The sequence below is a fragment of the Halichoerus grypus genome, chromosome 7, assembly GCF_964656455.1.
Source record: "Halichoerus grypus chromosome 7, mHalGry1.hap1.1, whole genome shotgun sequence".
Lineage (NCBI taxonomy): Eukaryota > Metazoa > Chordata > Mammalia > Carnivora > Phocidae > Halichoerus > Halichoerus grypus.
Genome location: NC_135718.1, coordinates 68319501 through 68333945, shown reverse-complemented (window position 1 = coordinate 68333945; position 14445 = coordinate 68319501). Strand labels below are relative to the sequence as shown.

At 38.6% G+C, this 14445-nt stretch overlaps 1 protein-coding gene across 7 annotated transcripts in view; it reads left to right on the top strand.

Annotated features, from left to right (window-relative positions):
• The window catches only part of TTC13 (tetratricopeptide repeat domain 13), a 91248-nt gene that overhangs the window by 59111 nt on the left and 17692 nt on the right, over positions 1 to 14445 (top strand). For all 7 annotated transcript variants that reach the window (XR_004909868.2, XM_036069072.2, XM_036069071.2 and 4 more), the window contains 3 exons: positions 11338 to 11468; positions 12026 to 12158; positions 13006 to 13098. Coding sequence is in view for 6 of the 7 variants with exons in the window: in XM_036069072.2 (XP_035924965.1) it covers positions 11338 to 11468; positions 12026 to 12158; positions 13006 to 13098 (357 nt within the window). In the remaining variant the exon portion in view is untranslated. The remainder of the gene's footprint in view (positions 1 to 11337; positions 11469 to 12025; positions 12159 to 13005; positions 13099 to 14445) is intronic.

The window sequence follows — 14445 nt, the reverse complement described above, 5'->3', positions numbered from 1 at the left end:
GTTCCATTGATCTATGTGTCTGTTTTTGTGCCAGTACCATACTGTTTTGATGATGACAGCTTTGTAATAGAGCTTGAAGTCCAGAATTGTGATGCCGCCAGCTTTGCTTTTCCTTTTCAACATTCCTCTGGCTATTCGGGTTCTTTTCTGGTTCCATACAAATTTTAGGGTTATTTGTTCCATTTCTTTGGGAAAAGTTGATGGTATTTTGATAGGGATTGCATTAAATGTGTAGATTGCTCTAGGTGGCATTGACATCTTCACAATATTTGTTCTTCCGATCCATGAGCATGGAACATTTTTTCATTTCTTCGTGTCTTCCTCAATTTCTTTCATGAGTTACTCTATAGTTTTCTGAGTACAGATTCCTTGCCACTTTGGTTAGATTTATTCCTAGGTATCTTATGGTTTTGGGTGCAATTGTAAATGAGATCAACTCCTTAATTTCTCTTTCTTCTATCTTGTTGTTGATGTATAGAAATGCCACTGACTTTAGTGGGTTGATTTTATATCCTGCCACTTTACTGAATTCCTGTATGAGTTGTAGCAGTTTTGGGGTGGAGTCTTTTGGGTTTTCCACATAAAGTATCATATCATTTGCAAGAGTGAGAGTTTGGTTTCTTCTTTGCCAATTCGGATGCCTTTTATTTCTTTCTGTTGTCTGATTGCTGAGGCTAGGACTTCTAGTACTATGTTGAATAGCAGTGATAATAGTAGACATCCCTGCCATGTTCCTGACCTTAGGGGAAAAGCTCTCAGTTTTTCCCCATAGAGAATGATATTCGCTGTGGGTTTTTCATAGATGGCTTTTATGATATTGAGGTATGTACCCTCTATCCCTACACTGTGAAGAGTTTTAATCAAGAAAGGATGCTGTACTTTGTCAAATGCTTTTTCTGCATCTGCGGAGAGTATCATATGGTTCTTGTTCTTTCTTTTATTAATGTATTGTATCACATTGATTTGTGGATGTTGAACCAACCTTGCAGCCCAGGAATAAATCCTACTTGGTCATGGTGAATAATCCTTTTAATGTACTGTTGGATCCTATTGGCTAGTATTTTGGTGAGAATTTTTGCATCCATGTTCATCAGGGATATTGGTTTGTAATTCTCCCTTTTGATGGGGTATTTGTCTGGGTTTGGGATCAAGGTAATGCTGGCCTCATACAATGACTTAGGAAGTTTTCCTTCCATTTCTATTTTTTGGAACAGTTTCAGAAGAAAAGGTATTCATTCTTCTTTAAATGTTTGGTAGAATTCCCCTGGGAAGCCATCTGGCCCTGGGCTCTTGTTTGTTGGGAGATTTTTGATGACTGCTTCAGTTTCCTTACTGGTTATGGGTCTGTTCAGGTTTTCTGTTTCTTCTTGGTTCAGTTTTGGTAGTTTATACGTCTCTAGGAATGCATCCATTTCTTCCAGGTCGTCTAATTTGCTGGCATATAGTTGCTCATAATATGTTCTTATAATTGTTTGTATTTCTTTGGTGTTGGTTCTGATCTCTCGTCTTTCATTCATGATTTTATTTATTTGGGTCCTTTCTCTTTTCTTTTTAATAAGTCTGGCCAGGGGTTTATTAATCTTATTAATTCTTTCAAAGAACCAGCTCCTAGTTTCGTTGATCTGTTCTACTGTTCTTTTGGTTTCTATTTCATTGATTTCTGCTCTGATCTTTATTATTTCTCTTCTCCTGCTGGGTTTAGCCTTTATTTGCTCTTCTTTCTCCAGCTCCTTTAGGTGTAGGGTTCGGTTGTGTATTTTGAGACCTTTCTTGTTTCTTGAGAAAGGCTTGTATTGGTATATACTTACCTCTTTGCTGCATCCCAAAGATTTTGAACAGTTGTGTTTTTATTTTCATTTGTTTGCATGATTTTTAAAAATTCTTCTTTAATTTCCTGGTTGACCAATTCATTCTTTAGTAGGATGTTCTTTAGCCTCCATGTATTTGGGTTCTTTCCAACTTTCCTCTTTTGATTGGAGTTCTAGTTTCAAAGCATTGTGGTCCGAAAATAGGCAGGGAATGATCCCAATCTTTTAGTACTGGTTGAGACCTGATTTGTGACCCAGGATGTGATCTATTCTGGAGAATGTTCCATGTGCTCTAGAGAAGAATGTGTATTCTGTTGCTTTGGGATGGAATGTTCTGAGTATATCTGTGAAGTCCATCTGGTCTAGTGTGTCATTTAAAGCCTTTATTTCCTTGTTGATCTTTTGCTTAGGTGATCTGTCCCTTTCAATGAGGTGGGTGTTAAAGTCCCCTACTATTATTGTATTATTGTTGATGTGTTTCTTTGATTTTGTTATTAATTGGCTTATATAATTGGCTGCTCCCATGTTAGGGGCATAGATATTTAAAATTATTAGGTCTTCTTGTTGGATAGACCCTTTAAGTATGATATAGTGTCTTTCCTCATCTCTTATTATAGTCTTTGGTTTAAAATCTAATTTGTCTGATATAAGGACTGCCACCCCAGCTTTCTTTTGATGTCCATTAGCATGGTAAATGGTTTTCCACCCCTCACTTTAAATCTGGAGGTGTCTTTGGGTCTAAAATGAGTCTCTTACAGACAGCATATCGATGGGTCTTGTTTTTTTATCCAATCTGATAGCCTGTGTCTTTTGATTGGGGCATTTAGCCCATTTACATTCAGGGTAACTATTGAAAGATACAAATTTAGTGCCATAGTATTGCCTGTAAGGTGACTGTTACTGTATATTGTCTGTGTTCCTTTCTGGTCTATGTTACTTTTAGGCTCTCTCTTTGCTTAGAGGACCCCTTTCAATATTTCTTGTAGGGTTGGTTTGGCATTCGCAAATTCTTTTAGTTTTTGTTTGTCCTGGAAACTTTTTATCTCTCCTTCTATTTTCAGTGACAGCCTAGCTGGATATAGTATTCTGGGCTGCATATTTTTCTCGTTTAGTGCCCTGAATATATCATGCCAGTCCTTTCTGGCCTGCCAGGTCTCTGTGGATAGGTCTGCTGCCAATCTAATGTTTTTACTGTTGTAGGTTACAGACCTCTTGTCTCGAGCTGCTTTCAGGATTATCTCTTTGTCTCTGAGACTTGTAAGTTTTACTATTAGATGTCGGGGTGTTGACCTGTTTTTATTGATTTTGAGGGGGTTCTCTTTGCCTCCTGGATTTTGATGCCTGTTTCCTTCCCCAAATTAGGGAAGTTTTCTGCTATAATTTGCTCCAGTATACCTTCTGCCCCTCTCTGTCTTTCTTCTTCTTCTGGGATCCCAATTATTCTAATATTGTTTTGTCTTACAGTATCACTTATCTCTCGATTTCTCCCATCGTGATCCAGTAGTTTATCTCTCTTTTTCTCAACTTCTTTATTCTCCATCATTTGGTCTTCTATATCACTAATTCTCTCTTCTTCCTCATTTATCCTAGCAGTTAGAGCCTCCATTTTTGATTGCACCTCATTAATAGCCTTTTTGATTTCAACTTGGTTAGATTTTAGTTCTTTTATTTCTCCAGAAAGGGATTCTCTAGTACCTTCTATGCTTTTTTCAAGCCCAGCTTGTGTATTTATAATCATCATTCTGAACTCAAGTTCTGACATCTTACTAATGTCCGTATTGATTAGGTCCCTGGCAGTCAGTACTGCCTCTTGCTCTTTTTTTTGAAGTGAGTTTTTCCATTTTGTCATTTTTTCCAGAGAAGAATAGATGAATGAGAGAACAAAATGCTAAAAGGGTAACAACGACCCCAGAAAAATATACACTGAACAAATCAGATGGGACCCAAAACTGGGGGGGAGAAGAAAGGAAAAAAAAAAAAAGAATATGATCAGGCTGGTGAATAGAAGAGAGCCACACACTAGATTTTGGGTGTATTTTGGTCTGTTAGAAGAAACTGCCTCCCAAAATTTTAAAGAAAGAAAAACTTTTATGTATACAAAAATAAGGGTAGGGGCGCCTGGGTGACTCAGTCATAAAGCGTCTGCCTTCGGCTCAGGTCATGATCCCAGGGCCCTGGGATTGAGCCCCACATAAGGCTCCCTGCTCAGTGGAGAGCCTGCTTCTCCCTCTCCCACTCCCTCCGCTTGTGTTCCCTCTTTCGCTGTGTCTCCCTCTGTCAAAATAAATAAATAAAATCTTTAAAAAAAAATAAGGGTAAATCTGATGAAGGGATGGAATATGACTGTAAAGATGAAAATTAAAAAAGATTTTAAAAAAGGAATCGATAAGATGAGAAGTTGGTTGAAAAAAGAAAGAAGAAGAAAAAAAGAGAATGTGATCAGGCGAGAGAGTAGAACAAAGCCATACACTAGATTTAGGGTATATTTTGGTCTGTTAGAAGAAACTGTATCCCAAAATTTTAAAGAAAGAAAAACTTATAAATATACAAAAAATAAGGTTAAGTACAATGAAGGGATAGAATCTGACTTTCAGAAAGTGATCGCTTTTCTGTTCATAGAATTGCTGCTATTATTTTCTTCGATCTCCTGTTGAGTTTGTAGGTGTTCAGAATGGCTTGATAACTATCTAGCTGAATTCCTGAGAGAGGACCAAATTTAGGTCTCCTACTCCTCTGCCATCTTGCTCCTCCAATATTAATAGATTTAAAATTATTAAATTAATTTTAATTTTATTTTTTAAAGGTTTATTTGAGAGATTGAGCAAGAGAGAGTATGAACAGTGGGGAGGGGCAAGGGAGAGGGAGAAGCAGGCTCCCCACTGAGCAGGGAGCCCAACATGGGACTTGATCCCAGGACCCCAGGATCATGACCTGAGCCAAAGACAGATGCTTGACCAACTGAGCCACCCAGGTACCCCTATTTTTTTTTTTTAAGATTTATTTATTTTAGAGAGTGTGTGTGAGCGGGTGGAGGGGCAGAGGGAGATAGGAAGAGAATTTCAAGTAGACTCCGCTCTTGCAGAGCCCAACAGCTCAATCTCACAACTTGAGATCATGATCTGAGCTGAAACCAAGAGTCAGATGCTCTGACTGAGCGCCCCTAAAATTTTTTTAAATTACTGGTAACAAAGATTATTACTACATAAGGACAGAAATTCAAATCACCAGAAAGATATAAATCTAAACTTATATACACCTAATAAAAGTAACTTTAAAAATTGATAGAAATACACAGAAATCAATAAATTCAGTATCCTAATGAGAGATTCTAATTTTTGGTAAGTCAAACACCAAAAACTAGTAAGGATTTAGACTATTAGAACAACATAATTAACAAACTTATAGTTTACTATAGAACTGTGTACCCAATAATCAAAGAATACATATTCTTTTCAAGTACACTTAGGTCATTTATAAAGGCTGACCACTTACTATGCATATTTAAATACATTTCAAATAAGTGGTGTCATAATTGACCACAGTATAATTAAACATACATATAAGGAAAAAAAATCCTCCTTATTTGGAAATTAGAAAGCAGACATAATTAAAATGTGGATTAAAGATGAAATCTACAGTGGAAATTTGAATATGCTTTAAAAATGAAAAAAGATGAAAACTCCACATACCAACACTTGTGGAATACAGTGAGATCAATATTGTAAGAAACATTAATGTCTTTATTTTTTCTTTTTTAAGATTTTATTTATTTATTTGTCAGAGAGAGAGACAGAACACAAGCAGGGGGAGAAGCAGGCAGAGGGAGAAGCAGGCTCCCTGCCGAGCAAGGAGCCTGATGTGGGACTCGATCCCAGGACCCTGGGATCATGACCTGAGCCGAAGGCGGCCGCTTAACCGACTGAGCCACCCAGGCGTCCCATTAATGTCTTTAAATGTTATACTAGAAAAAAAGTCAATAGGTAGGTATAAAAATTAAGGAGTAGGAAAAACAACAAAGAAAGCAGAAAGGAGGGAAAATAAGGCCGAAGAGAGAAATTAATGAAAATTAAAGATAAAACAGACTTTCTTCAAAGTCAAACTTTTGTCTTTTTTTACTAATATAAAATTTCTGGTGAGAATGATTTTTTTTTTTTAATGAAAGTAACTAAAAGGCTCAAACTATTAGAAATGCTAAAAAGAGATATAACCCCAGATGGACAGATATTAAAATGCTCAGAATGCCATGAAAATTTGCATGCAAATAAATTTAAACACAAAAAAATAAATAGACTGGGGCGCCTTGGTGGCTCAGTTGGTTAAGAGTCTGCCTTCGGCTCAGGTCATGATCCCAGGGTTCTGGGATGGAGCCCCCACATCAGGCTCCTTGCTCAGCGGGGAGCCTGCTTCTCCATCTACCTGCCACTCTCCCTGATTGTGCTGTCTCTCTCTCTCTGTGAAATAAATAAATAAAATCTTTAAAAAAAATAAATGGACTAATTCCTAGAAAATCATAATTTATCAAACTGACTTGAGAAGAAGTAAAAAGCCTGAATAGTTCTATGATTATTAAAGATATTGAATTGGTATTTAAAAATATCCCCACTTACACACACACAACACACACACACACACACACATACCCCAAAATCACCAAGCCCAAATTGTATCACAGAAGTGTTCTGTCAAAATTTCAGGAGAATAGAAGGTAATATTTCTAAATCATTTTGTAAGGCCAGTATAACAATGATACCAAAGCTGATAAAGATTGCACATGAAAGGAAAATTAGAGGCCATTCTTACTCTTAAGTGTGGATTAAGAATTCTAAACAAAATCCAAATTCATCTGTATATAAGAAAGATAATATCATACCAAATTGGGTTTTTCCTAGGAATAAAAAGGTGATCTAACTTCAGAAAATGTATAAATATAATTGCCAGTTGGTAGATTAAAGGAGAAAAACCACATTAATTATTCCAACAGATACAGAAAAACAAGTAGAAAAAAAATAACAATTTATACTTTAAAACTCTTAGCAAACTGGAAGGCCAAAGTACAATAGTCCCCCCTTATGTGTGGGGGATATGTCTCAAGACCCCCAGTGGATGCCTGAGACTGTTGATAGTACCGAACCCTATGAGTACAGTTGACCCTTGAACAACGTGGGTTTGAACTGCACAGATCCACTTTTATGTGGATTTTTTTTTGGTAAATACCATAGAGTATTATAAATGTATTTTCTCTTCCTATGATTTTCTTAATGTTTTCTTTTCTCTAGCTTAGTTTATTGTAAGAACACCTTGTACAATACATACAACATACAAAGTATGTGTTAATCAACTGTTTTTGTTATTGTTAAGCTTCCAGTCAACAGTAGGCTGTTAGTAGTTAAGTTTTGGGGGAATCAAGAGTTACACACGGATTTTCAACTGCAGGGCAGTGGAGGTCAGCATCCCATGCTTCCAACACCGGCAGTGTTTGGGCGAGCTGTACCACGTCTTTTCCCGTACATATATACTGGTGATAAAGTGTGACTTATAAAGTAGGCACAGTAAGAGATTAACAATGGGAACTAATAATAAAATAGAGGGGCGCCTGGGTGGCTCAGTTGTTAAGCATCTGCCTTCGGCTCAGGTCGTGATCCCAGGGTTCTGGGATCGAGCCCCGCATCGGGCTCCCTGCTCAGCCGGGAGCCTGCTTCTCCCTCTCCCACTCCCCCTGCTTGTGTTCCCTGTCTAGCTGTCTCTCTCTCTCTGTCAAATAAATAAATAAAATCTTAAAAAAAAAAAGAACAATTACAGCAATATACATAATAAAAGCTATACGCAATTTAAAACTTATTGTTTATTTCTGGAATTTTTTATTTAATATTTTTGGACTGCAGAGCACCCCAGGTAACTGAAACTGCAAAAAGTGAAGAGTGGATGGGAGGCGAGGACTGCTGTGTTTCCTCAGCCTGATAAATGGTTAACTATTGGAAACCTGTAGCAAACATCATTTTAATTAATGAAGTGTTAGATATAATCACATTAAAATCAGGAGCAGTAAGTAAATAAATAAATGAAAATAAAAATAAAATCAGGAACAAGACCAAAAAGCCTGAAATCATTGCTTCTCTTCAGCAGTGAAGTAGAGGTTCTAGACAGTGCATAACAGAAGAAAAATCAAAGTTATATAGATTTGCAATTCATATGATTTTTTTTACAAAAAAAACCCCCAAATCTACAAACAAATTATAAGAAATGGTACGTTTAGCAAGGTGGGATTGTAATTAATATACTTATAAAATTCATTTGCATTTTGTATACTAGCAACAAACAAGAATACCATTTATAATAGCAATAAGTACTTAGGAATATATCTTACAAATGTTGTACAAAACCTGTATGGAAATCATTATAAAACATTATTGAAAGTTACTGAGGGAAAACAAATAGAAATACTGTTCAAGAATAAGAAGTTCAATTATATCAATGGGTCAATTCTCTGCAAATTAATTATGGATTCAATAAAATGCCATTCCAAATCCCAACATTTTTTTGAGGAACTTGATAAGCTAATTCTCTCAATTGTATGGAAGAACAAAGGACCAAGAGTAATCAGGATACTCCTGAAGATGATGATGCCCAGGCTTGGAGGGGAAGGTTTCTTTTTCTTTTTTTTTTTTTTTTTTTAAAGATTTTATTTATTTATTTGACAGAGACAGAGTGAGAGAAGGAACACAAGCAGGGGGAGTGGGAGAGGGAGAAGCAGGCTTCCCGCGGAGCAGGGAGCCCGATGTGGGGCTCGATCCCAGGACCCTGGGACCATGACCTGAGCCGAAGGCAGACGCTTAACGACTGAGCCACCCAGGCGCCCCGAGGGGAAGGTTTCTTATTCTACCAGACAGCAAGATTTCAGATAGTCATGAAGACAGAGTGGTTGGTATTGGTGCGGGGATACCCAGGTGGACCAAAGGAGCATAGTAGAGAGCTTAGAAGCATTTATCTGGAGAGCCTAGATAAATGACAAAGGTGGACCGTAGATCAGAGAGGATCTCATCCAGTGGGAATGCTACAATTAGGTTGTCATATGGATAAAAACAAAATTGATTTTTATGATGGTGTAGTTCTGATCCAGTTCCAGACTGATGAAAATCTTAAATATGAATCGCAATTTTTTTTAAAGTTTAAGAGAAAATAGAAATGAATAGTTTCTTAATTTTAAGGTAGAAAAGGATTTCTTAAGACACACAAAGTGTAGACCTTAGAAAGACTAATAAATTGGACTACATTGAACCTAAGAACTACTGTTTGACAAGAGATGCCATAAACCATGAATAGCTAAGCCTGCACTCTGAAAAGGTACTTGCAACCTGTAAACTGATTAAGTATCCAAAATTAGTATCCAGAATTTATGAAAAATTTCTACAAATTAAAAGGTGAAAGTCAAATAACCAGTAGAAAATTGTGCAAAACACGTGAACAAGGGAAAGCATGAATGGCAAATTTGGTTCATAAATACATCTGACCCCCTTTCTCACCTGGGAGATGAACAAATATTACAAAGTCTGATAATAGTAATATTGACCAGAAGGGTGGGGGGGGTCAAGGAGGATTTATTTTTATTTATTTTTATTTTTTAATTTTTTATTGTTATGTTAATCCCCATACATTACATCATTAGTTTTTGATGTAGTGTTCCATGATTCATTGTTTGCGTATAACACCCAGTGATCCATTCAGAATGTGTCCTCTTTAATACCCATCACCAGGCTAACCCATTCCCTCACTCCCCTCCCCTCTAGAACCCTCAGTTTGTTTTTCAGAGTCCATAGTCTCTCATGGTTCATCTCCGCCTCCGATTTCCCCCCCTTCATTCTTCCCCAAGGAGAATTTTTATATACGCCGGGTGAGAGTTGAAATTGCTATAACCGCCTTGGCCAGCTGTTTGTGATTATCTTGTAAAATTGAACATTTGTACATCCTACAGTCTTACAATTCTGCTGTGTATATTCAGTAGAGAAACTTGTACTTGTGCACATGTCCGATAGGAGATCTGTCCCAGACTGCCGATAGTAGTGTTTGTTCAAATGGAAAACTGAAAATCATCCCCACTGTCCACGAACAGAAGAATGGATAAAAGTGATACCAGCCCATATGGGATACTGTACAACAGTATAAGCCAACAACCCATATGACAATGTGGATTAATCCTAAAATATAAATTGAGTAAAAAACAGCAAGTCAGTAAACTACAATGTCATATCATTTTTCCCATAAAGTTCATAGGCAAAACTATAGAATATATTACATAGGGACATACATTTGTAACCTAGTTTTTAAAAAGAAAAAAAGGAATCATGAACATAAAATTCAAGATAAGTTCTCTCTTGCTGGGAGGCAGGAGGATAGGGTGGAGAAGATAGCATACAAATAGACATAATTGTTCTAGTTCTTAAATTGGGTTAATGAGGTTGTATGCTTTTGTGTGTCAATTATTATGTAATCAGAAGTATTAAAATAGACTGGTCAAAGAGGTTATATATATTCTCTACCACTCCTTTTTAGAGAATCATCTGTGTGCAGAAGAGCATTAACATGGCAGGCCTGCACTGCTGTCTCTAGAAAAGTCTGCTGGCCCCTGGGTGGCATCTGGGAACTTGGATTTTAGGAGCTGACGAGTGGCTCACTGTACCTAAGCTGTTTGTACAAACAACATGGTCTATGCTAAACACCTACTTTCCTTCTGGGTGTCTGGAATATGGGTACTTGCCAGCCAGAGGCTACTTACATGATCAGCCCCCGATAGAAACCCTGAGCAATGAGTGTTTCATGAGCTTCCGTGGTTGGCAGCATTTCACACGGGGGAGTTAATCCTCTGTGTCTCCCCTGGGAACGGACCCATGGAAGCTTGCGCCTGGTTTGCTCTGGACTTCGCCCCATGAGCTTTTCCCCTTTGATGCTTGTGCTTGTGTCCTTTTGCTGTAATAAATCACAGCCGTGAGGACAACTGTGCAGTCCTCTGAATCTTCCTAGTGAATTACTAAACCCGAGGGTGGTCTTGGTGACCTCTACACAACCTATAACTTAAAATTGTAAACTTTGTTATGCAAACTTCAAGGAGGTTGGCAGCTAAACAATTCATACTAGTCACATAGGCCATTTCCAAGTATACTTGATATAATATGACGGGGCAGGGGTAGGGGATGTACACAGGGCAGAGATTTGGTTGCATGTTGATAAAGACAGTCCATGCAGTTTATATATTCTGGGGAAGTTTTTTAAAGCAAATAATGGTCACAGGTATCTTCTGAATTGCACTCCAGTTATCAGTGTTACTCTCAAGCATGTGAAAATAATTGTGTGCGCACACTCACGAGGATTCTTTCAATTTGTGTGTGGTTAGGTGCCAAGCACTGCAGTAAAGATTCTGTGGTCATAGGTTTCTTGATTAGTTTTCCAGTGGAGGAAGTAACTGTTGTCCAGGTGAAATTGGATTACCAGACATCTGTCGTAAAAGTCCTTACCATGTATGTAATGTTTCTTCCAGAGACGTGTTACATCAGAACTTTGAGAGTTACAAGCCCGAGGTACAAGAGCTGATCTGTGTAGCTGATCGTTTGGGATCACTGATGCAATATGAGACACCTGGTTTCCTGCCAAACAAGAGAATACACAGAGGTATTCTGAAACTGTCTGAACATGGAAATATTTCTGACATAAGAACAAGGATTGTCAAACCCTGTTGTGCTTTAAAAAAAAAAATCATTTGTGCTGTTGACTCAGAATCTCCATTTAATCGAGACAAAAGTGTAGAGATTCATTTAGAGAATTCTGGAAGAAGACTGCCGCCAGCATGACTTTTATGCTGTTGCGATAGTGTAGATACAGAATATAGGTCTTAGGTCATCACTGCAGATCAGACGGTTCATCCACGGGAGCTGTTTGCTTAGTGTGGGAGCGAGGGAGAATTTAAACCTCCAGTTGCATCAGTAGGAGGCAGAGCTGGGAGGAGACAACTTTGGGGGTGCCTCTACGTTCCCCTGATAGATTTTAGTTTTATTAGGACCATCACAACTGTAATGTGTCTCTGGTCTTGTTAAATTATCAATACTTAACAATTCTTTCTTTCTACAGTGACTCTGGAGTTATCCCCGAGACTGTGTAAAGTGGGTGAAAATCAGTTCCTCTCAAGTGTACTTACAAACACTTGTTTTCTCAACTTTTCCTTCTTTTAGCCATGGGTTTGGCGGCATTGGAGGTCATGCAAGCTGTCCAGCGTACGTGGACCAACTCGAAAGTTCGAATGAATGGGAAAACACGGCTAATGCAGTGGAGAGACATGTTCGACATTGCAGTAAAGTGGAGACGGTGACTAATCTTTAAATGAAAATAAACTCGAAGTGTTATCATTGTAAAACAGTAGAAGCCTCCCCTAGTTAACAGGTGTTTTGGAATAGTATAGTTGACGCACAGTATTATGTGAGTTTCAGGTTTTCGGCATAGAGATGCGACGAGTGTGTATGTTACACCGTGCTCACACGAGTGTAGCTACCACCCGTCCCCACACAGCACTGTTACGGTATTGCTGACTATGGTCCTCGTGCTGGGCCTCTCATCCCTGTGACTTGTTTCCATAACTGGAGGCCTGTACCTCCCACTTAGTTAACAGGTTTTGAATCTTGTCTGTCTACTAACAATAGGCCTTATAAGTTACGTTTTCCTCTCTCAAGTTTGTCAGAAATTGCTGGCATTGTTATTCTTTAAAATACACTCAACTCATGTTTATGAATTATAGGGATTGAGTGCTGTCAAGTTTCCAAGCATATTTTTAAGTGAAGTGTTTTCGAAAAAGCAGTCTCTTTGAAAGAGCATAACATAATCTGGGGTGCCTTTGAATGAACTTCGGTGTACCAGTCCTTTGATAGTTGAAGTGTGTGCCTGCCTAACCAGCTACAATTTAGTGGGGTAAACCACTGATACTCACTTATATGAGAAAAATACTGCCCTTCTAGTAAACCTGTACTGACTTCCTACTTGGTCCAACTGGAACATCTATTTGGAATCTGCAGGTTGGTGTTGCATATTTTTAGATGTAATAGCCTGAGCAGTTGCTTTCTCCCCGCTTTTGCAAAGACTTCTCATGTTTTGTTGTTAATGCTTTTGAGCATTTGTAGGTTTTATAAGGTCTTCATCTTTAACAAGCTCTGTTTTATAGGATTGCCGACCCAGACCAGCCAGTGTTGTGGTTAGATCAAATGCCAGCACGAAGTCTTAGCAGAGGTTTTAATAACCACATCAATTTGATCAGGTAGGAACCTTTTGTGCATCTTTCCTATTTTCACGGGAGTTTATTCCAAATAGGTCATGGAGACCGTGAGTGACCCTTGCTCCTTCCCTGGTGACTTTTGGACAAGGGCATACACAGATGAGCTCTGTGCCTGTGGGGTCCTGCCTGCATTCGCTTCAGCTAATCCAGTTGCAGGAAGAAATGCAGGACATGCCATGCTCCTTCCCCTGGCTCTTCTCTTTGATGCACAGCTCAGTTGAAGGGAAGACTGCCAGATTTTTGCCTAGGATGTCCTTCTCAAAGGGTCCTAAAACATCACAGCAAGTAATTAGAGGGAGAACATTACATTTTCCCATAATATCCTGATTATGTTGCATGGCTCAAAGAATTCTTGGACAAGAATTGTGGTGGGGGAAGCGCTCCCCTGTGCCATCTCTAAAACCCTAACAAACAGAGGGGTTGGCTCTGTAACACTCTGGTAGCTAAACCTTCCTGAAAGGGTGAGCCAGGTTAATCAGAGAGCTTCTGTCTTATCCAGAGGCTCTGCAAATTAGGGACATGTGTACTTATCCATCTTCATGTGCTTAGCCACCCTCAAAATAGATGATGAACAGATATTAAAGAACATCAGCTTCAAGGGGAGCCATGAATTTACTTCTAGATAAAATTTACAAATGTGGTAGTCGTGTCACGTCTAAAATGCTTCTCCTTCCAGAAGCCTGATCAAGAAAGTATCATTCAGTACAACTCTGACATTAAGTTTAATGGAAATGTCATTTATACTTTTTTTTTTACTTCCTAGAAAAAAAATTTCTTTTCCTTTTGTGACTTGTGTGTTCCTGTTTCTTTCTAATTTGTGGCATGTATAGCTAGACTCCACTGGCTTTAACTGAAGGCCACTGTCCGTGTGTTGTGCTGTACAATAAGTGACGTCGCTTAGTGAGGCCAGACTGGTAAACTGCGACGTAATGTGTTCAGAGTGATGGTGGTCATGTGTACAGGACGCAGGGGGACACAGAAGAGGGGTGTCCAATCCAGCCTTTAGGTGATGCTTGTGCTGTGTGGGGAGATGGGAAGCAGAGAGGTGGATGAGGCATGAATGCACAAGCAAGTCAGGCATGGTCAGGAAAGGATGACTCCATCATTAGGACTGGTGATTAGTTTACAATTCAGAGAGTATTGTCAGGGATTGAGGCTTGAAAGACAGGCAGAGACCCAAATACAAAAACTTTCTTTCAAAATATAAATAACTTTAGATGCCATTTAAGGCTTTTTTTTTTTAAAGATGACGGAGAGCTGTTCAGAGCTTGTAAGCAGAGAAGTGGCAGAGCAGATTTGCACATTCAGATGGTCACTTTGGCTGTAGGT